Source organism: Pavona decussata, unplaced genomic scaffold, assembly GCF_977016875.1.
Source record: "Pavona decussata unplaced genomic scaffold, jaPavDecu1.1 SCAFFOLD_4, whole genome shotgun sequence".
Lineage (NCBI taxonomy): Eukaryota > Metazoa > Cnidaria > Anthozoa > Scleractinia > Agariciidae > Pavona > Pavona decussata.
The window spans coordinates 736,642-759,382 of NW_028145428.1; the positions used below are offsets into that span (position 1 = coordinate 736,642).

General features: G+C 38.5%; 1 protein-coding gene and 1 long non-coding RNA gene across 5 annotated transcripts; both read right to left on the reverse strand.

Annotated features, from left to right (window-relative positions):
* Positions 1-9,583: 9,583 nt before the first annotated feature.
* Positions 9,584-11,418, reverse strand: LOC146489643 (collagen triple helix repeat-containing protein 1-like). The gene is made up of 3 exons (XM_085103649.1): positions 11,393-11,418; positions 10,746-11,147; positions 9,584-10,146 (listed from the first exon to the last, which is right to left on the reverse strand). The coding sequence occupies exons 2-3, from the start codon at positions 11,076-11,078 to the stop codon at positions 9,781-9,783; spliced, it is 699 nt and encodes a 232-aa protein (XP_084959775.1). The 5' UTR covers positions 11,079-11,147; positions 11,393-11,418; the 3' UTR covers positions 9,584-9,780.
* A 1,819-nt stretch (positions 11,419-13,237) lies between these two features.
* On the reverse strand, positions 13,238-21,388 carry LOC146489644 (uncharacterized). 4 transcript variants are annotated; one of them, XR_014863441.1, is made up of 5 exons: positions 21,134-21,388; positions 20,999-21,047; positions 16,643-16,701; positions 15,862-15,901; positions 13,238-13,968 (listed from the first exon to the last, which is right to left on the reverse strand). It is a non-coding gene; the product is annotated as an uncharacterized LOC146489644 (long non-coding RNA). The 4 variants fall into 4 exon arrangements; XR_014863440.1 differs by lacking the exon at positions 13,238-13,968 and having other exon boundaries at positions 15,552-16,059; XR_014863443.1 differs by lacking the exon at positions 21,134-21,388 and having other exon boundaries at positions 13,877-13,968; positions 14,523-16,701; positions 20,999-21,053.
* Between the last annotated feature and the right edge of the window lie 1,353 nt (positions 21,389-22,741).

Here is a 22,741-nt window from a genome sequence, read left to right on the forward strand (position 1 = left end):
GTGGGATGGCCACATGTCCTGGCGTGAAAAGTTGCATTAGCCTCTAACCCTAACCCGAACCTCGGACGCAGCGGGATCCGGTTGGCTTTTTTTTCATTCGCCACCTTATTATGATACAAAATTAATCTACAGAAATTTGTTAAAGTATGGCAGGAAAGCCCAAAGAAACCGTGAGGCTGATACAACGTGGGCTTTCCATGCTAAATTGCTAAGAATAAACTTAATATTAATTTAACTGAACGGCAAAGGCAGAGTAAAAATAATACGAAAAAAAAAGGCATCAAAAATAAGATGACAAAGAACAAAGCTGACAAGAAAAGGAAGAAGAAGAAGGGGGTGGAGGGAAGGAACATGTTAAGAACAAAGGAGTTTCTTCAGATTTTTCTTAAAAGTAGATACACTAACTGAACTTACCACCTCTGGACTAAGCAAATTAAAAAAACAAGGGACCTTGGTATTGAAACGAAAAACGTCTTATGTTATTTTTGCCCTTAGGAACATGAAAGGAACTGGCCGAATTCCTGGTATCATAACCATGAACCCGATCCCTTCTTAGAAAGGTGTTGGTGGCTTGGGGCGCTGTTGAATAGTGACGGACACCCCGTCAAAGAGGATGGCGACTTTTGGGGTGAAGCAATGCTCTCTTGTCCTACCCGTGTGACAAAAAACACATTTGCTCTCTCCCGTACGCTTAGGGCCCTAGGCGATGTAGTGAAGGATTGTCACGTTCACGTCCTGGTCGACAGCCCAGTATTACTTCTCTGCCCTACTTATCATCTTATGCCGTTCGTAACCCTACATGTCAATTTTTTACCATACATGTCTATTCGTAACTCTACTCAAGTTCTCCATCCTTTGCCGTCCTTATTCTTTCTTGTCCATCCATAGCCGTCCTTTGCCCTATTTGTCCATCCTTAGCTGTCCTTTGCCCTACTTGTCCATTCTTAGCTGTCCTTTTCCATACTTGTCCATCCTTAGCTGTCCTTTGCTCTACTTGTCCATCCTTTGCCGTCCTTAAGAGCGATTTTCCATTTGTTGATGGCTTTAGTGATCCAGTGGTAAAAAGAACTCTCGTCATTATAATACAATACAATAATACAATAAAACTTTATTGATTCCATCCACTAATGGTTTTTCAGAAACCAATTACAATGAGATATATAAAAGAAGCAAACTACAATATAAATACTATACAATACAATATAAAATACTATAAGGATAATGCGTATGTTACACATCCTCAGAACTACCAGCGAATTAAAATACAACATCATAAGATTTGCATTGCAATCATTTTCTAAAAATCTATAAAAAGCGCGATTCATGATTTGTTTTTTAAAAGAGTCTAAAGAGCTAATATCCCGAATCTCCTTAGGTAGACTTTTCCACAGAGAAGTACCCCTGTATTTAAATGATCGCTGTGCTGTAGTTGTTCTGTAGAGAGGTACATGCAGTTTGTCCTTATTTCTAGTATTTCCTTCATAGATCTCCGATCTTGTCGTGAAAAAATGTCCTAAAGTGAGACCGTTGAGGTTTTTGTAAGTCATAATAGTGTCCCTGACCTCCAGCTGCATAGCAAGCGGAAGCTAGCGTAGCTCTTTCAAATAGGGGGTGATATGTTCGAATTTACGTGTACCAGTTACGATTCGCACAGCACACTTCTGTACCTTTTGCAACCTTTCGATATTTTTCTTGGTCGCACCCGCCCACACAGACAAACAGTAGAGCAGCTTACTAAACACCAAAGCATTTATGATTGTGATCAGTGTTGATCTGTCAAATAAGTGCTTGACACGATTTAATTGACACAAGCTACCTGTACATTTGGATACTAAGTCAGTGACATGTTCATCGAAACTTAGATGTGAATCCAGAACAAGCCCCAGACTTTTGGCAGAAAAGGATGGTGATATCTCTTTGCCAAGTAAGGAAACAGCAAATCCCTCTGATACGCGAGCCAGCATCTGAGGAGTCCCGAGCAGCAACAACTTCGTCTTGTCCGGGTTAATCAAGAGACTATGCGCACAGCACCAGGCGGCAATCCTTTGTAGATCTTCGATCAAATGCACCTCCGCCACCTCTGTCTCTTTGACTCGAAAAGAAAAATATAACTGCGAATCATCGACATAACTCTTCAGGGAGCAAAGGTTCGGAAGATCGTTTATGTAGATGTTGAAAAGCGCCGGTCCCAAACTCGATCCCTGAGGCACACCATGTACTACCTCCCTGAGATCCGACACTTCGTGGTCATTCCTGCAGCATCGGAGGTTTGGATGGATTCTGAACACTGCGTCCCACTGAGTGTGTCTTAGTACAATTTATTGGAACAACATCCAACCCTGGCATAGTCAAAGATCTACGAGAGCAAATTTTGGGAACCCAGTCTTATTTGCATGATATGATATGTCGGATATTAATGTTTCCAGGGCACAAAGTCACCTTTGTCAATGAAAAAGTCCAAAGACAAACAGGAAGTAATAACTGTGGCCTTTTTGCACTAGCCTTTGCAACAGACTTGTGCTTTTGTCTGAAGTTACAACAATAACTGTCAATAACAGTAACTAAATTTCATAACAACTATAAAAAGGCGATTTACAACATATTATTACAAGTTTTGTTCCATATTTCAATCTAATGAGTCGGTAGTTCAGGGTAGCAAAGGCACTCTTATGGCATCACTTATATCTCAAAACAATAGTTAATGAAAATCCCCCACCGTTAATTTAATTAAAATTTCTCTTGCAATTGTCGTTGAGCTATACAAAAGCATTGGCAAGTGGTACCAGGCAAATACCATCCAGTCTTGTCTTGTGAGTGTTTAGGATGGACAAATGAGTAAAACGTGCTTGATGCATTTGAGAACGAAGCCAGGTTTTCCACTCATCTAGTGGCTGAAAACGAACACTCTCCTTTTGAACCGGTGGCAGGAGTAACGTGTACTAGCTGACAGATTTTTGCCACGGCCAATTAAATCTTGCTCGTGGACATTCAAAGATTTCGCGTCGCGCGTCACTCGCGCTTCTTGTAAACAAGAAATGCTGGCTGGTTGAAATGCTCTTTTATAGCAGATTTTAAACAATCTAATGCTTCAAAGTATAGTCCTCGGTAGTAGTCACGAGCTGTCTGTGCTCGGATGTTGTGGTTCACTAGTACCCACCTCATAACGTGATGGGGCGCGTCATTTTCTTAGGAGAATCAATATTCTCTTTTACTTTTCATACGTACCTGCCACTAAAAAAAGAAATATCGTCCTCGAGTGCTTTAGATGCAGAGAGTGGTATCATATTACATATGTTACCATACCAGCATGGGTAGTTAACTCCAGCAGAAACTGGAATTGTGACAGGTGCAAGGAAGCTGCAGCAAAACTTAAAACAAATAAACTGCTCACAGTTTGGAGCCATGAGAGTATCAGATAGACTTTTAAATGTGTAATATATCTTATTTGATAGTTCCAATTTATTTTTAGCACTAACCTGGGCCATTAGTCAATTTATGACAATGCTAATCAAGCCTCCAGAAATACAATAGTAAAGAGCCACATAATAGGCCAATTTTAATATGACAAAATTCATACTTGGTTCCGAGGCTATGGGTAATAAATAAAAGGAATTAATTCTTGATCCATGGACCTCAATGTGATTTCTTTTGTTTTATTCCACGAAGCCTCACAGCCATGTATGAATTTTAGTATATTGAAATTGGTTTATTGTGACCACAAACTTTCACAAATGCCTTAGAAACAGGACAAGTATTCTACTGACACGAATTTATTGGATACACTTTGTTAATTTAATTACTACGTTAATTTAAGACAAACCAACACAACACTTTTATGGTTCTACAGGCGCCTTTATTCCCATCACAAAATTAGACAATCTACACACCTAAAAAAACTGTTAACTCTCCTATTCTAATAACAGACGCTTTCGATAAACATTTAAGGATAAAAATCAACTCTTCTATTATTAAATTACTGATTCGCGCACTTTTACCTCTTCCATTATTGCCTTACTGATTCGCGCTCTTTCATCTGTTCCATTATCACATTACTGACTCGCACACTTTTATCCCTTCCATTATTAAGTTACTGATTCCCGCTCTTTTATCTGTTCCTTATTACATTAATGATTCGCACACGTTTACCTGTGCCATTACTACGTTACTGATTCACACGCTGATATCTGTTCCATTATTTCGTTACTGATTCGCGCGCTTTTATCTGTTCCATTATTACGTTACTGATTCGCGCACTTTTATCTGTTCTATCACAACGTTATTGATTCGCGCACTTATATCTGTTCCACTGTTGCTTTATTGATTGGTGCACTTTTATCTGTCCCATTATTACGTCACTGATTCGCGCACTTTTATCTTTTAAATTATTACGTCGCTGATTTACGCAATTTTTTCTGTTCCATTATTGCGTTATTGATTCGCGCAATTATATCTGTTCCAGGATCACTTTATTGATTTACTGAATTTTATCTGCGCAATATTACGTTACTGATTCGCGCACTTTTATCTGTTCCATTATTACGTTAATGATTCGCGCACTGTTACCTGTCCCATAAAATAACGTTACTGAATCACGAACTTTCATCTACTCCATTATTACATTACTGATTCGCACACTTTTATCCGTTCCATTATTACGTTACTGATTCCCGCTCTTTTACCTGTTCCTTATTACATCAATGATTCGCGCACGTTTACCTGTGCCATTATTACGTTACTGAATCACGCACTTTTATCTGTTCCATCATTACGTTACTGATTCGTGCACTGATATCTGTTCCATCATTACGTTACTGAATCACGCACTTTTATCTGTTCCTTATTACATTAATGATTCGCGCACGTTAACCTGTGCCATTATTACGTTACTGAATCACGCACTTTTATCTGTTCCATCATTACGTTACTGATTCACGCACTGATATCTGTTCCATTATTACGTTACTGAATCACGCACTTTTATCTGTTCCATCATTACGTTACTGAATCACGCACTTTTATCTGTTTCATTATTACGTTACTGATTCGCGCACTGATATCTGTTCCATTATTACGTTACTGAATCACGCACTTTTATCTGTTCCATCATTACGTTACTGAATCACGCACTTTTATCTGTTTCATTATTTCGTTACTGATCTGCGCGCTTTCATCTGTTCCATTATTACGTCACTGATTCCCGCACTTTTAGGGAGCTTACGAATCGACGACTTTCGGACGACAGCGCCGTTGAATCACCTTATAGTCCGGCGTCGTCGTCCTTTAGAAATTTGAATTTACGATTTGCAGTAAAGACGACGACGTTTATGCGCGACCGGCAAATTTTTTCCGCCGTTTCTGAAGTTTGTTTTTATCTTTTAGCAAGGCGAGTTGTTTAAAGCAAAATGCCTAACTTCAGGGAAACGAGAGCTTGTATCGCATACGCTTATGGGAGCAACTTTATAAACGAACAAGAATTTGTTTTTTTGTACGACTGTCACAAATCAACAAATCCAGAGTTTCCGAACTGGAACTACGACAGGTTCGATTTAGACGAGAAATCAAACGACGAATGCAAGGCCGAGTTTCGTTTCTACAGGGAGGACATTTATAAACTTGCTGAACAGCTACAGCTACCTGACGAAATAACCACTTAGTCCTTTCAAATTCATTGTAGAAAATGTCTTATACTTCAGTGAAGCGTGATTGAAATGAAAAATTTTTCATACAGCAACTTACTTTTCATTAATTCACACCGTGTCGTGCTTTGAACGCTTTCAGTGTTGGTTGAACTCATAGCGTTCGCCATGGCACTGTAGAAGGTCGTTTCATGAACGAAAACAGACAAAAAAATTAAAATTAAACGTTAAGGACATGCCCCTAAAGTGATACTTAAATTATCTGGCAAATATACCCGCAGTATCGAGAGAAAACTTTGAAAACTATTCTCACGTCCTCCTATTTCCAAGACGCCGGCAAATCGCTCTCACCAACGTCGTCGACTTTGGCGCGAAGCTCGCAAGCGCACAGAAAGGCATGCGCAGTGAGCATGTCACGCAATCTAACGGCGGCGTCGTGCAAAAGTCGTCGATTAGGAAGCTCCCTTTTATCTTGTAAATTATTACGTCGCTGATTTACGCAATTTTTTCTGTTCCATTACTGCGTTATTGATTCGCGCACTTATATCTCTTCCACTATCACTTTATTGATTCACTCAATCTGCGCAATATTACGTTACTGATTCGCGCACTTTTTTCTGTTCCGTTTTTACATTATTGATTCGCGGACTTACATCTGTTCCACTATTTCTTTACTGGTTCGCGTACTTTTATCTGTGCCATTATTACGTCATTGATTCGCCCACTTTTATCTTTTAAATTATAACGTCGATCCCGACAAACGGCCAATGACCAGAAAGTCAAAATTAATCAGTCATGCTTGACAGTTTTGCATACAAGAAAAAAGCGTTACACTGGCTACATTAGGATAAAGAAGAAGGGTTAACTACAGCACACTGTACATTTGCAATCCTGTGATTTCACCCATTCATCAATCAACTTCTTGGCGTCGGGTCTTCCAATCGTTTGTTACAAAGCTTTTCAATGCTACATGTAGGTGAACAACTAGAGAGCGCAGCTTCTGCAGGTTTTGGGAGTGACTGATAGTGCAGTATTTTTTCCACGCCATATCTTATCTCTCCAGCAAGATCTTCTCTCATCTGTAATTCTCTTGGAGGGTTTAGTTTGACAACCAAGTCTCCCCAAACCTTAGAAGACTAGTGATAATTTTTTTTCTGATGCAGTCATCTGGGACCAATGGTGGGTGCGCTGAGTCTGTACGTAATGAATTAATACAAGGTTTGGATACGTTTGAATATCTCTCTTTAGAAATGCCTTCCTAATAGCCCCTTGTATATGATGAGTGCTTAGTGTCCGAGGCTTTAGATGGAAACGAGTGTGAAGTTGACTTATGTTTTGATGCAAACCTCATTGCTTTTCATATGTAGATACCCGGGAGGGGCAGCACTCTCTGTATTAGCTATAGAGGTATGTGCGGCGCCAAAGGGTAAGGATTTTGAGCCATTTTTGTCTGTAACAGGGTATAGAATGAAACCATTTTGGGGTGAATATCTGAAAACGGGTGTCAGTGGGTTTTACAGAAAAGGGTATGAATTCTAGAAACCAGGTCTGGAAATGGATTTTAAAGGTCTGCCTCGATTGTGTAAAGCATCTTAAGATAACTGGGAGTTTTCCCGCAGTCGTTCCCTGCGCTCTTTGCTTTTCTCCTCCTCAGTGAACCGTCTTCAGCCGAGTAGTCCAGAAAATCCTTCGCGGCCCACAGAAAGATTGAAGAAAACTCCTGCTTATCTTAAGACGCTTTATGAAACCAGGCCCTGGACCTGGTAGTTTAAAGAGTGAAGACCTTCACCCAGCGGATAAAATGTGCTCTAACTAATTAACCATTTTATCCGCTGGATAGCATTTTATCATCTGGATAATGTTCTTAACTCTTTGAGCAGGTAGGGCCAGGTCTGAAAAAGATCCCAGTACAAAACAGATATTTTTTGGTCTAAAATAGGGTGAGGGTTTAGAGAACCGAGCCGCACACCCCCACCAAAAACTGCTATTTAGCATGATAACGGCATAATTTTCATATCAAAAGCACCCCTTTTTGAAATATTGCCCCCTTCTGGGATTTATTTACCACTTGGGAATCATGCATCATTGGCAAATTGTCCTTCCTTCCTCTGAGGATAATACGAGATACCAAGTGGCAAGGCTCAGAAATTATTGAAATTTAATCATAAAAGAATTTAACCCAGACCGGGCCGGGGTGGGGGAGTTTGGATAGGGGAGTGGATTCTGCCCACGGCGATTTTGAACCTGAAAGATTTTTAATAATTAACGCTAAGTTAATGAATTTTTCACAAATTTATCTGGGAATAATTTGATATGGTTGGTAAGTGTTGGTTGACTTAATGTTACCATGGGAACAAATTTTTGACGGGGCGTTTTTTTCGGAAAATAAAAAATCGTATTTTTTAGTGAAGAAAAATTACTTCTCTTACTGTAACCTATTTTATAGCACATGTTAGTGTTCTTGTAATGATTTTAATTTTTTTCCACTCAATTTTGAAATTTTGAAGCTTTGGTTAAATATAAGATGGCGGATCGATCCATTTACCACGTAATAAGACTGATCACTTCTCGCTTGTGGCATTGTCATAAACTTAATAGTCGCGGAGTTATGGAGGAGGGGTGGAGGGGGGGAGGGCAGAATCACCCCTGGCCCCAAAAGACGAAAAATACCCGGTCTAGATAAGGTTAATGTTTTGCTTATTTTAAAGATTCCTTTCTTCGCATACCAAAACTCAGTGAAATTGGTCACACGCTATGCACCGCCTTCACTCTCCAACAAATACCCGCTGATTCAGGAGTATGCTCCAGTAAGCAAAAATTTAGCTGTGAGGTAAATTCCGTCGACGTAAAAAACAAAGGCTCTGATCCATTGTTGTCGTCGCGAAAATGATTTGTATCGAGTCTTCTTACTTATCAGCTTCCAGTTGGCTTGATAGCTCAGTTGGTAGAGCACTCCACCGGCATCGCAGAGGAATCCCGTTCAAGCCTGAATTTTTTTTCAGGCTTTCTTTTCGCAACCGCTTAAGTTGCATACTAACTGCGAGGAACTTTCTTCTATTTAATCTTTCCTCCTCAGTTCAAAATATATGTTTCATATATTCGTGTTCACTTCTTACTTATAACAATTTTTAATTGCAGCGGACAAACGTGGAAAAACGTCGCTTAAGAGGGGGCGGGGGGAGGGTTAGGCCGTCCATTAGAATACAGTCATCTCTCTCCTTGCGGACAGCTTGCTATTACCGACATCCCGATAACGTGGGCAGCAGCTAAATCCCCGGAAAAAAAATTACAAACGTTTGAATGAAATGAATTCCCGCTACTACGGATTCTCACTGCAGTATTTAAGGACACCAACTCACGGTCCCGAGGGTTCCGCAATAAAGGGAATAGATTGTATTTTAAAAACAAACCGGTCAATACCCTCTCCCCCCCCCCCCCCCAACCTACCAACGGGGACAAACAAGTAGTTCAAATGCTCCGCGGTAAAGTTAAAAAAAAAAATGTTGATTTCTTCGTTTCTAGACTGACCTTCATTTTTATGAAAGTCAATTCAGGCGAAAGTCTGAGATAAATCTAAATTCACATTATCGCATTAAGGTTTGTTCATGTTCCTTTGTATCTACCATCTCATTTTTGTTCCCTTTTGGAAGTAACTCATCACATTTTCACTGTAAGGAAATGACACTGATTGAATGTAAAACATCACAAGGTTGTCAACCGCCCTGGGTGTAGCCATATTCGCCATTCCCAGAAAGGGACAATATGGAAAGTACCCTTCTAACCGTGCGGGGTGTGGGGGGGTGGGAGGGAAGGGATGGAGGAGAGGGGGAATTGGGTACTAATAGAATTGACTGATGATGTTCTACAAAATTTCATGTAACAATTGGCGCATGGCAGTCCAAAATAATTCTTTCTCCTCATCGTCTATGGACAGACAAATACAACACTTTGTACTTTTCATTTACTTTCCCCTTTATTTCCATATTTTAAATTCAGTATTCCCTACAGCTCTCCGGTGCGAAATCTAGGTTTACTGTTTCATTAACAATTATATTGTATTGGCTTGATCAATACTGATGTTAGCTTTTCAATAATGATTGCTACACCCTGAACTACAAAAAGGGTTTTAAAAATTCTGCTCTTTTTAAGCCTGTGGCGGAGGTATTTCTTCTATGTAGATCTGGGACACTGAGTTCCAGCCGGTGTAGGCGTCTACAACGGATCCGTACCCAGCACATCTCCCGACCCAGAATCCAACGCGTACCGTGCCCTTGCGAAGTTTCTCGCAGACTCCTTCAATGTAACGTGGGCGGTGTAAATTCTTCAGTTTGCTACCAGTCCCATACCTCATGTAGATTACACCATCAATGGCGGCCGGAGCCGAGCATTCTGCACCGTTAAAAGTGAAATACCATCGGGTGCAACAGTTATCGCAGTTGTAGATACGAAAATCTCCTGCCCAGTGGACTCGCAGCGCTGTGTTATCTGACGCTTTCTTGAAAACACATTCCTGTGACAATGGAAAGCAATAAAAACAGAAGACATAAAAATTGGAAGCCAAAATCAAATTTCTAGAAGCAGCTAGCCCAGAGTACCCAAAAAATGCCTAACAAATCTCACTGTCCACTACCCAGAGTCACAAAGACCATCAAGAAGTTCAAGGTCTAGGGTGCAGTTTACCAATCTTTAAAACAATAACAAAGATAATATGATGATGACAGGGCAAATCATAATAATGTTATGTTTTGTTGTTATTGTTGTTGTTGTTTTTAGTTGGAGTTTATTAAGAAGTGAGTCGGAGCAAAAGTGTAGATTACGTGTTGGGTGATATTCTAGTGCGAGGATCGATAAACATATCAAGAATAGTAATCAAGAGTTAACTTTCGAAGGACAGACATAATCTGTTCAAGTTGTTTAGTTTTCAGTAATTGAACGTGCCACGGTGTTTACGTTCTGGACTCGTTGAAGTTTCGCCCCTTTATTTTTCCCGGGTCGTTAGATTCTTGCTGACCAGAACCGTAAAGGGAGTTAGTTGGCGTTTGAGTTGATACTTTTTAGCAACATAATGTCCGTTGAAGATTGAGGTAAGCCTGGTCGCAAAGAATTTACCTTGATTAATCCTGTGTCCCTGTTGTCATTCAAATTCTTAAAGGTGCACTGTTTCCACCTACGTCCTGAGGACCCTGGAGGACCCTGAACACCTTTAGGACCTTGCTTTCCACCAGCACCTGCATCGCCTTTACTTCCTGGAGGACCTGCTCGGCCGGAGGGTCCTTGGGGTCCCCTGGGACCTGAGGACCCTTGAGGCCCCTTGGGACCCTTCAGGCCTTGGCTTCCACGAGGACCTTCATCGCCCTTGATTCTTCGCGGGCCAGTGGGTCCTTCAGGCCCATGACTGCCGGGTAATCCCGCAGCACCTGCTGGTCCCGCGGGTCCAGACATTCCTGGAATACCTGGAATCCCTGGTGCGCAAAAACAAGCGTTATGACCACAAGAGCCATAAGATGACGTCTGTTGAGTGAAGAATAAAAGTGCTTTAGTAGGGCTGCAAGTGTCATGACATATCCTTCCTAATTTAATACAATATATTTGCAAGAGATCTAGACTGTTATATAAACGTTTTGAAAAGGAGGTGAGCTTGGTTTGAATTAAACCCCACGAACAATTCATCAGGAATAAAAAAGAACCGGCAAAATTGCTGCAATGGATTCCACTAAAGAAAGAAACAGCGAACAGTTTCATTAAAATCTTTTCACCTTGCTGTCACGTGATTTGCTGCGGCTACTGTCCTGCCATACGGTCCGCGCGTCTGAAATTTAAATCAACCAATCAGATTTCAGCAACGGGTCAAAACTGAGTTTTCATACGTCATTGATATCTGCGCTCTGTGATTGGTTGTGCCAAGCAAGAGAAATTACATGAAGTGCTTATTGAAAGCGCAAGAAAAATATTTAGCATGGCCTGAAGTGTTGTTTTCTGTTTCGTCCTTTTGATTTTACCAAGTTCACGACATAGCACGGCGACTATAACTATTGATCGATTTACTGCGTCGTTTTGTTTTCGGTTGAATGACCAGTATATAGTGATCTTCGCCGCGTGAGGTTCACAGTGGAGACTCCGACCCTTTGGCCGACTGGACTCGTCGTACAATTTATGGACAGCTTTTGTTTACATTCTGGTTGTGAAATATGCTTTTCAAATTGTTCTTACATTTCGGAGAGACTGATCTCGCCGGGTGGGAACTGTAGTGTTTAGGGATACAAATTCCCGACCTGTTTCTCTGCTAGGTAACAACGAGTATAAATCTTTGAGAGTTTTCCACGTCCTCTGCTTGCAATCCTCCTGCAGCACTTGTATTTAAAGCTCAAAAAGACACTTAAAGTGTGCGGCTATTGTTAGTGTCTGTAAAATGTTGAAACGCAGCCCAGCAATAGCTCGGAACGGAATAAGAAGGCTATATCGATCAACTGTGGACTGGACTCTTCGCTCACAGACCTACATATGTGATTTCATTATAATTTAAATAATTTCATTAATTAACTTACTAACTTTATGGTTAGTTTTATTGTCATTTATTGTCCCTACATTTTTTGTTTTGGTAATTGGTGATCTGTCTCAGTATGAGGTACTTTTACCCTATGGCTATTTTTAGATATTTTTTTACTTTTTATTTACCGATTTGTACCATTAAATTGTTATAAATAAAGAAATTATATAAATTGAATAACATTGGTAAATGTATTGCCAGCCAGATGCATCACCCCTTAGACAGGGTGCGTGGGTGGGAGAGTGTCAAATGTTAAATGTCTTTAAGGATGGTGCCTACTATTGTTACTGCGCAAACAATAGTACGCACCGAGATACTCGGGTTTCCTATGGGTAGTGCTCACTAATACAGGAATATTTTTGCTTAGTTTAAAACTATGTGGAGAAAACAGAACTTAGCAAGTGCTCTTGGTGTCCCATTGCATTTAAAATAAAATGCTTGCAATTGGTGGAACCCCAAACATGAGATTGAAAGGGGGGAAATAGACCCCCCCCCCCCCCCCCACATGTGAGCTAGAGTAAGAATTTATGGATGCCAAACATCAGACATATTTATCAAGTTAGTGAATGCCATGAGCAAGAGGTGGAAAGAACATGTAGGGCGAGTTTTAGATAGAGTAACAAAGAAACAGCAAAAGTAAAAAGCCAGACAAAATATCAGAAGGAAATGCACGTAAAGTTTTAATAGTAAGGGAAATAATGCGAATTTGGGGCTTAAACTTATTACTGTTTTGAATCATGGTTTGGATTATCTTCATAAATCTGAATAACAAGAACAGGAATCACGTCTAAATTTATAGGTGAAATGTCTAAATGTTAATAGGTGAAATTTTAACAACTACTAGCAATAGAGTGATTTGAAAGTCTGGCCCGCCTAGATTACCACTCGCTACCTGAGGCCAGTTCACTACCTTGTTCTTCTTGGTTGGATTTTTGAATCTGAACTTGAAACTCAGAGCAAGAGGTAGATATTTATAATATTTTAGCAAATATTAAAGGTACATGTAGTGCGAACTCAGTTCCCAAATCTGGCCTGGAAATGTCTGTTGTGAGACTCGGGTTCTCAGCTAAAAAAGATACTGACGGCTTACTCGCTGATAACTCACAACAAGCTCGGGGCGGTGATTCGAAAAAAGTGAGTAATGCATGCCATCAACCATTACAACCAAATGAAAAATAGAAATTGAAACTTTTTCGCGGATACATCATAAAGCCGCAAACTAAATTTAATAAAAATCATGCGTATACAGAGGTGTAAATAATTTTATTCTGTATACTTGTATACATATTTATTAATTTATTTAGTGCTATATTTTATATTTAAACGCATAGAATAGCGCAAACTGTTTAAGGAGTACCTCATTTAAAAGCACTGCCCGCGTCGGACGGCCGCGGTTGTCAAGGTTTTTCGCTCTCCTTCTTTTTAACGCTGTGAGGTGTTATTCACTAAGTGAAGCTAAGTGGCTGTGTGGAAAGGTCCAGAATGCTGGGGAAAGGTATCTAGTGGTTTCCCGTTTGCTTTAGGTTGGAGAAATAGGCCATTTTCGAGAACTCTAGAGCGGCTGGAGCGGTGATAAACAACAAATTCGATAGTATTGTCATTTAGTCCCAAGTGAAGTGTCACTTGCTAATGACGTAGGATAACCAGTTTTGACTGCCGCTCGTACTGCGGGCTCAAGCTCCGTATGGCAGGGTTGTCATTCGCAGAACTCAAAGTGATAAGCAGTACACATAATGTCGTGGTCAGCAGTATATTCATCTCCATATCTTGGGTTTATCTTGCGACCTGTGGATATGAATATACAAAATAAAGACTTGTATTTACTTCATAGCATGATTTATAGCGAGCAATTCACTAATTTTGATGGAATTTAATATTTTTCCGTTTTGCTATCAAGGTGGACTGATCAATAACCTGTACTGGTCTCTTTTGGGTAATTAAATAATCGTTGTTCCATTAAAAATTATTGCATGAATCAGAAAAATAGGAATAACGGAGTACCAAAATAATCTCTATTTTTGTGTTGTTCCTAAATTAGAGCCCTCCATATTTTTATCCATATTGAGTACCACTGATAATGTTATTTGTAAACTACAATTGTGATTACGTAAAGAAGCTACATTCCGCCTGTAACCATGAACTTTATAAATTATTGCAATATTCGTAATAATATCTTTTTCCCCGTGACCTGATTTCCTTGTATAATTTTTTCCTTCTCTAGCCACGATTCTTCTACGTAATTTAAGGCTAGTTTCCGCGTGATACATCTTGTGATCTTAAGTACTGTGGCATACCCCTATGTGAGCTCAGTTAGTTAAATGAATTAAAGAAGTACTAACCTTTCCTACTTTGGCTGCAATCAACTGAAGAAGAATGAAAACCTTTTTCTGTTACAGAACTTTTATCTCCGGTGAACAAGCTTCGAGTAAAAACACGTTTTGGTTTCACTCTTTACGTCGTTCTGAATTGGCCAATGATATTATTTCGTTCGGGTTTGTTTTGTTTTGAAAAGTTGCACGTTAAAACTCATTTGTAATCTGAATAAACCTGTAATGCATCAAAATAAAACTAGGATTTTTATTGGTTAGATCTTGCTGAATCGTTCAATGAAACGATCCACGTCTATCATTTTGTTTGAATAAGTTACACGTTGAAATACACGAATTTTAAATGTAATACAAACATCACAGGCGATGTTGTTCCATTCAACGCAATTGCATTGTTTTTTATTTATTTATGAAACGCAGTCACACGGATGCAAAGGCGCCTTTGAACACAATTTAATATCATATATATAAGTTGGCTGAAAACTTAACTACCTGCCGATATATTAAAAGTTAATTTAAAATTTTAACAATTCAATTTGCTATTATGATTCAGACGAGTGTACAAATTGTCCTAAAATTGGATTAACTCTGAAAACGAGTGGAATCAAAATATATCACACATAGACACAAAGCTCGCCACAATCAGTATACATAGAAATTAAGATCAAATTTTCTAATATTACCTGTTGGATAAGCGCACTGCAATAAACAATTCTGTTGAATCTACTTTTCTTTTCATTACAACTATCACATACTTTAAGAACGCCCCAACATTCCAAAATTCTGACTTGGTTTGAAGACGGGTTAGGAAGAAGGCGAAAACATGACCTAACATTTTTCCTCCGAGCTTTTAAATTGAAAACTGGACCTCTTTGTAGCATGCCGGTCACGTTATCCGATTATTTTCAAGACTCTCTGAGTCGCTTTTGGTTTCTTTCCGATAAATCAGCGGACGGCATTAGGTAAAACTATAAAGTAAATGGCTTGAAAACAGGCCAGGGGTCGATTAATTGACAACATATGAAAATAGAAATCTGTAAAGTTACCACCATAACTGAAGACATCGAGAAATTCAGTGTGAGATATGGTACATACCATTGTTTTGATAACATGCTATTGACATATCGTGCGAGCTTGATTTTTCTTTCCAAATATTTTACACACAGGTTAATTTAATGGAGACACGCATCAAACTCCTCAGTCTGAAATTAACACCATCAATGTATCAAACCTCGAAAGGTTATTTAGCCAAGCCTTGGAAGTTCTACACCCTTATCGTTAAAATCTTCGAATAACACTTTGTTCGAAGGCATGTTAGTAAACTAACATAATACTGAATTATATCGTTTACCTTTACACAGCACCTCGTTTGCTTGGCAAAAAATAAGAAGCTAAAACAAAAAAAAGAAGTAAAGTATTGTTAAGTTTGAAAATCAAAGCGAATAACCAATCCAAAATATAACAAATCGCTATAATATAACAGTAATATTGCACCTTCTGGTCCTTTGGTTCCTTCCTGTAATGCACTCTTCCGGGAGTAGTAAGCTTTCTTTGTTTAAAAAAAACCGTATTGTTGCTTTGCTTATGAAATTCTCGTCGCAACAAGTTTTTCTGAACCATCTGGTATAATATTCTAACAAGCAATCCTATTCGCTCTGCAGAGCAGATTGCTTAGTTACTCTCCGTCGTCCAATAGAATAACAGCTTCTATTCCTGTTTTTCTTTCCTTTGCATCCCGTATTTGTGCAAAGCACAGTTGTTCACTCAGTTTTGAAATAAGAGTTTCAATATCTTGGATAATTTAATAATGTATGATTTCACAATTTCCATTTTCCATGCCTAAAATCCTTTTTTTTTTTTTTACATTTAGGTTAAGTACAAAGTGTATTCTTCGACTGTCATTTCTTGTCAGTTTCTGTGAGTCTTCTGTCATCTCCCTTGAAACAAAGAATAAACTTAGCGCTTTAGAACTTCTTTACATCCCGAATGAGTTCTGGTTAATTTCTCAGAAGGATCCATGCCTCATGTGTTTCAATTCCCTGCCATCTAATTAGAAACAATTACCTTCGCAAATTTTCGTCATTTTCGCATTGATCATAATTTTCACACATTCTTTAATCCTTGATATTTACTTCCTCGTAGGAAGCGATGTTTACACTCGCACGCATGGTGATAATGCGGTCGACTGTTCCTGAAATAAATAAATAAATAAATAAATAAATAAATAAATTAAGAACAACTTGTACTCAAGGGTGAGCGCAATCTCTCCAATTAAAAATCCAGTTTTGAGGCATGCCAAGGGACGTGCACAGTGTATCTGGATTAACATGATGGTGCTTATTGTTCCTTCGATAATGCTGTAACTATTTTAAATCGTAATGATAACTCGAAAAAGTCCTTTTGGAAGCATATAACAAATTTAACAGATAAAAGCAGTGCAGGTTGTTGATCTCCTCAGTTACAGCACATTCATACTTGAACAAAGTGCCGTGCGATTGACTCTGCTTGATAGAATGAAATTAAACGAAAATGAAAATTTGTTTTTACAAAGTGAAAACTTTGGGGACCGTCAAGGAAAACAGGTATTTTATATTTCGAGGAAAAAAGCATGACAGCAAGTCTGATGCAATGAAATTTGTGGTCAGTATGAAATTCAATTTTATAGAGTAGAACCGATCAAAATGTTTTGTGTTTGGTCATCAAAAACGATTGAGCAAACTAATTAGGCTTCGTTAGGGGCATTCATTTCTCAGCACCAGTAAATCGTCAAGCATAATAACATCCATCAAAAGCAATCAGTGAACTCGTTAACCTGTAGAGGTCCTTATACTTCAGCATACGAGTCCTTTGACTGGGTTTTAGTTCCTGTGTTAATGTGATGACACATTTTTTCTTTCACTAAAACTGCAAAATTTTACATGAACCAATTTTATTCAACAAAGTTGAGCCTAGCAAAAATTAAATTTAGCGAGAACTTGAAGAGAAAAGGAGTGTTAGGCAACTCCTCAAGGTGGGGGAAGATATTATGAAAAATATTTAAACTCGCTTATAACATATTGATGTCATCGTTGGTCCTGGTTAATTTGCGGAGTTAAGAATACTGATATTTTTTCCTCGAACTGCTTCTCACCAGACTCACAATTGTAAAACAACATTCGTATTTACACTGCTTTATGTTTTCAGATTCTTACCAGCACGGATAATTACTAATTCGCCAACTAACTAGACAAAATAATACCGTCTACAATTCCTTGTTTCCTCGGCGTTGTTACCGCCAAATTTTTCATGAACACTACTATTTATTATTTGTGCTTTACTTGAAATGAAAATCCGCTTAGGTTTACAAAGTATTAAGACATGAAATTGGAACACTATAAGAATAGGAAAACTCCTTTCCGGATTTCGTAGATAAATGGTTGAGAAGCTAACGCTATCTTTGGTGAAATGATGCTTCAAACATTTGTAACGATGGCCGACTGAAATGATTTCTTTAGGTTTTGGAGAGACAAAAATGCTGTTTGAAGCGAACACTCTTGACGCCAGCTAAGGTTATGGTTCAAGAAACCAGCAGCTCCTCGGAAATATGCGGTGGAGGGATAAAATTATATTCCTTGGTTCTGTGATATTCCGCAACTAAATCAGTTTTGGGCCGAATACAAATAACTACCATTTGATATAATCCAAATCGGTCGGTAAAAATTGGAAGAAACGACAATTAAAGTTTCTCTTTGTTAGATCAGTTTTCTCTTCTTTCTTAAATAACAGCACATAACGCGGCCAATGAGACAAATAAACATTCATCTTTGTTATGCCTCGTCATCTTTCTAAAGGTAAAGCAATACTTTATTCGCTAGTTTCTTTCAATTGGTCTACCACATGAAATTGGTCAATGCAAATGAAAAGACGCATTTTCCTTTTCTTCCAGTTCAATAATTTCTTGAGAAAAAAACTAAGACCACTGACTGGGACAAAAGAGAGCAAGCCTCTTGGCACGCACGCAACTAAATTTTAAAGGAAATTTTTATTTATTCCTTTAGTATGCGATAAGGAGTTTCACAGAAACGGGATCACGTTATAGAATTACCAGTGATGTTAGCGGTATGAAGTGAAATAGTAAATTGTGTGCTTTTAGTAGTTGAAAAGTAAAAGTGAATTAAACCTTGACTGTACAATGGATGAACGCGAAGGAAAGCGGGGCACCCGACGAGAACATTAAAGTAAAATGCTCCAAACGATATTCTATATTCCCAGATTATTTCACTACCTAAACACATATTATCGTAACACATTTTGTTCTGTTTGGGTATTTTAGCTGAAAAATTCAAGTCACATAAGGTAATTTCAGTTCTGAAAGTCAGTCAACCTCAGCTGCCCTCTGAAAGCAAATTGTTATCTAGTATGACAAAAATTTGAAGTGATATTTCTGTTCCTGTAAAACGGATGAATGCGAAGGAAAACTGGGCATCCAACAAAAACATTAAAGCAAAATATTTCAAACGATGTGCTGTGTGTTACCATGCAGATTTTTTCATAGCCTTTCTAAACACATATTGTTAGCTGAAAAATTCAAGTCACATTTTCAGAAAGCCAACCGCAGCTCAACTGGCCTTTTAACGATATATTTTCTCCTCCGAAAACAAATTGTTGTCTGAAATACAAAAATTTGGAGTGGTATTTCACAAAAGTAAAGCCTTGATTTCGAATTCATCAGATTTAGTTCCGAATTTCTTAGTTAATGAGGCCAAATACGAACAAATACCGCCAAAACGAACCTGTAGCATTGATTGGCACGGTAATTTTACTCTTCGTTATAACTTTCCATACATTTGTCTGTTAGCGAACCAGCCGTGAACTGCTCTAAAAATAGCCCGCGGGAAAAAAATACAGGGAAATGTATGGAAAGTTCAAAACACGACTGGACGCTTTCCGGCACAGCTACATCCCTCCAAATTTTTTCTTAAAATCCTTTTCCTAGTGCCAAAAGTTTCCAATTCATTAATTTTTCAGAAGCGATGTTTTATGAAAATTATTTGGTATCGGATTTCCGTACAAACACTGTTATTTCGAGCCTGTTTGCCTACTCGTCAAAATGGCGTCGAAAACCGTGATAGTAACCGTCTACATTCAATAAATCTGGAGTGCACCCGCCGTTAAATTAAGACAATGCATGACCAAACGGCGATCGACGCTTTTTTAGAATAATAATTAGCCAATTTGTTTTCTTGTTAGAAAAGCAGCGTTTATTCATAATCGCTAGATAAATCTACAAAGCCATAAATGCCTCGCGTTTCTATGTAACTTCAGCGCACTTTTCATTTTTATAAACACATAAATATAATTATCCTTTCTATTGCTTACAGCGGTTACCAATGACACGCGGCCTATCGCCTTGAAAAGACTTCGATAAAGTTCCGTTTTGGTGGACGTCAATCAAAGAAAAGCCGTTGAAATTGTTTTGAATTCTGAGAACATTTCAAAGCAATAGAACGAAGAAATTGACAGTTTTATCCGCTGACGGATGGTAAACTTTATGAAAGTTGATTTCCAAGACAGGTTATCTAAAAAATGCGCATTGTTTTAACGAAGCCGTATCTTTTTTATGAAACATTTGAAATCGCTACACCTGACAATTAAATCAGCGATGCGTGCAAGTGAGCAAATTATCACGTGCAGTGAAAAACGAAATTTTTAATCCAAAAATAACTTTTATTTGCGCTTGATCTGGCTGGAGAATCAATTTAAATAAAGTTTACCGTCTCTAAGCGAGGTAAGATTCTTAGTTTCTTGTAGGGTTACCTTGGATTCAAAATGATTTAAACGGTTTTTCTTTGATTGACGTCCACCAAAGCGCAACATTATCCGACTCTTTTGAATGCCGTAGGTCGCGTGTTATTGGTAACCGCTGTAACCTTCACAATTCAATTTGTTCACGACTGGTTAATTTCTCTAAACCTTCAATCAAATCCCCGCTTTTGTCTCGTCTTAGCGATAAAAAGCTGCATTGAAAAGCACGAGCACGAACAGTTGCTGATAACAATAGCCGATATAACAATTATTCACACTTTGATATCGCCGAGTAAATAATGTCAATATGTGAGAGATAAGAGACAGTTTCGATAAAATATTTTTGCCCGTAATCAAAATTGGACACATATCTTCAATCCGAGAACGACGAGTTTGTAAATTATCGCTTCAATTTTGAGATCGTCATTTTATTGATCGCGATGCCGGGCAATCGTCGCTTATCTGATTTCTTTGGTAAGGTTCTATAATATCAGAACATAATTTAGACTGAATAAAAGCTAGGGTATTTATTTTACTCCAAGGGGACCAATGTTCGCAAAATCGGAGAGATTGTGTGAGATGTAAGGTTGTTGGAGTTTTTACTACGTTTTCTTCTTCTTCTTAGTGCTAGGGCATTTTTTTAATCTAAAGTACGCACAATCTGTTTAGCAAGACAATTGGATACGCGTTAGTGAACCACTTACCTTTGAAGCAACTATGTGTCTGTGTTGTCTCGATGCCAGAAGCAAGAAGCTTAACAGAACAAAAGAAACAGGAGTGTTACAGTTAACAGCAAAATGAAACCAAATCCACAAGCTAACCAAAAAGAATGAACTTACTCTCTTCATCTTTTACAATCTTCTCTTCTGCTGTTCAGAACTGATAGAAACTATTTCCTTTTCTTTGCATATAATGAGGTTCTCGTAAGATCGAGTTTGCGAAACTTGCATATTGATTTGTCACTGATATTCTGTGATTCGAAGTTGGTACCTAAGTTTAAAAAAAGTCATCGATATAAGTAATGGGAAAAAACGGATCGAGATAAGAGCTTTTTGAATCAGTGGATTTTTTTTTCTGACATCAGATTAAGCTAAGGTCGGATACCAAATGTGTGCAAATGCTAATTTTTGCGTTTCACTGACACGTCAGCCTCGGAAGCAAACCGTAAACATTATTTTACTGAAACATTTGACAAGACAAAGAAATTGTGACACGTAGGAGCTATTGTGGCGTTCACTGAACTTGTGACACTCAAAACGAAAACACAAAAAAGCCTAAATGTGGCAAAAGTACAAACCTACTGCTCTCAACTTCATCACTCATGGTTATTCTAAAAGTTTCATCTACAGACTGAAATTTAAACTTAGGAACTATAAGTGTAGTATGATAAATAGCACGTTGGAAAGAACCCCGAGGCACAATCGACCACTTCCTCATGAATGGTCGCACTAAAGGATCGAAAAGGACTTCATCCACAGCAAAAGTTTACTGAGGAACTGTTTGAGTCTTTCATTTGGTCATTTATTCTTTTCACTTCATTTTAAGTCTTTCGTTCAAACTCATCGTCTCTTGCCACAATTTAAGATTTATTGGTCTGTGAATCAGGAGTAAAGTTTGAAGACAAGACGCCCTAATATGCAAAAATTGGTTTCCGGACGGGGGTGGGAAATTTGATATGTAAACCCCTCTCCTCCCTCCCACTCATTTGAAGTTATGCTTACAGCGGTATCCAAGAGCAAAGACCCCTCCCCCCCTTCCCCAACTTCGATTCCAGGGCTTTTTTTTTCCTTTTCTAAATTTCCATAGGAAAGAATGCCCTGGGATTGAGTTTACCCAACCTCGTCCCCACGTTTAGCTCAGTTTAGTTGTATTCCCCTACGCTACCCGCTAATCACAAACGGCATCAAACCAAAACGACCGTGCCATCTGTGGATTTTCAGCAGTGTTGAATGGGGTTCAAGAGTCATAAAATCGATCAAAGGAAACGAATACGTTCCTGTTTAGTGGTGAGACAACCAGTCCGAGTATTCCTGTTCTATAATTAGTACCTTCAGGATTCGATTATGGATGGTATACTGGGTATATTCTTTAGAAATGCAAATAATCTTGTCGCTTTGTAATATAACCTTAAAGTCAAAGAGTTAAGAAAGTGAATCCGTCTGTCATTGACCAGATAAAAAATACTAATAACAGCATGTAGGGTACAAAACTCTTTTTGTATTTTTGATAAATTTAATTAACCCGTGGTTGTCTGTGCGGTATGTGAATACGTTGTTGTCGTGTTTCAACTCTATAAATCGACACAGAAAGCTTGAAGATGAGCCATTTATCTTTTGAAATATTTTTTTTATGTAGACAGCAAGAGTATAATAGTTAATTTGGTGAGATTTGACCATGGGCTATAGGAAACATCGGTTTCAACTAAAAAAAGGTTATATTTATCTCAA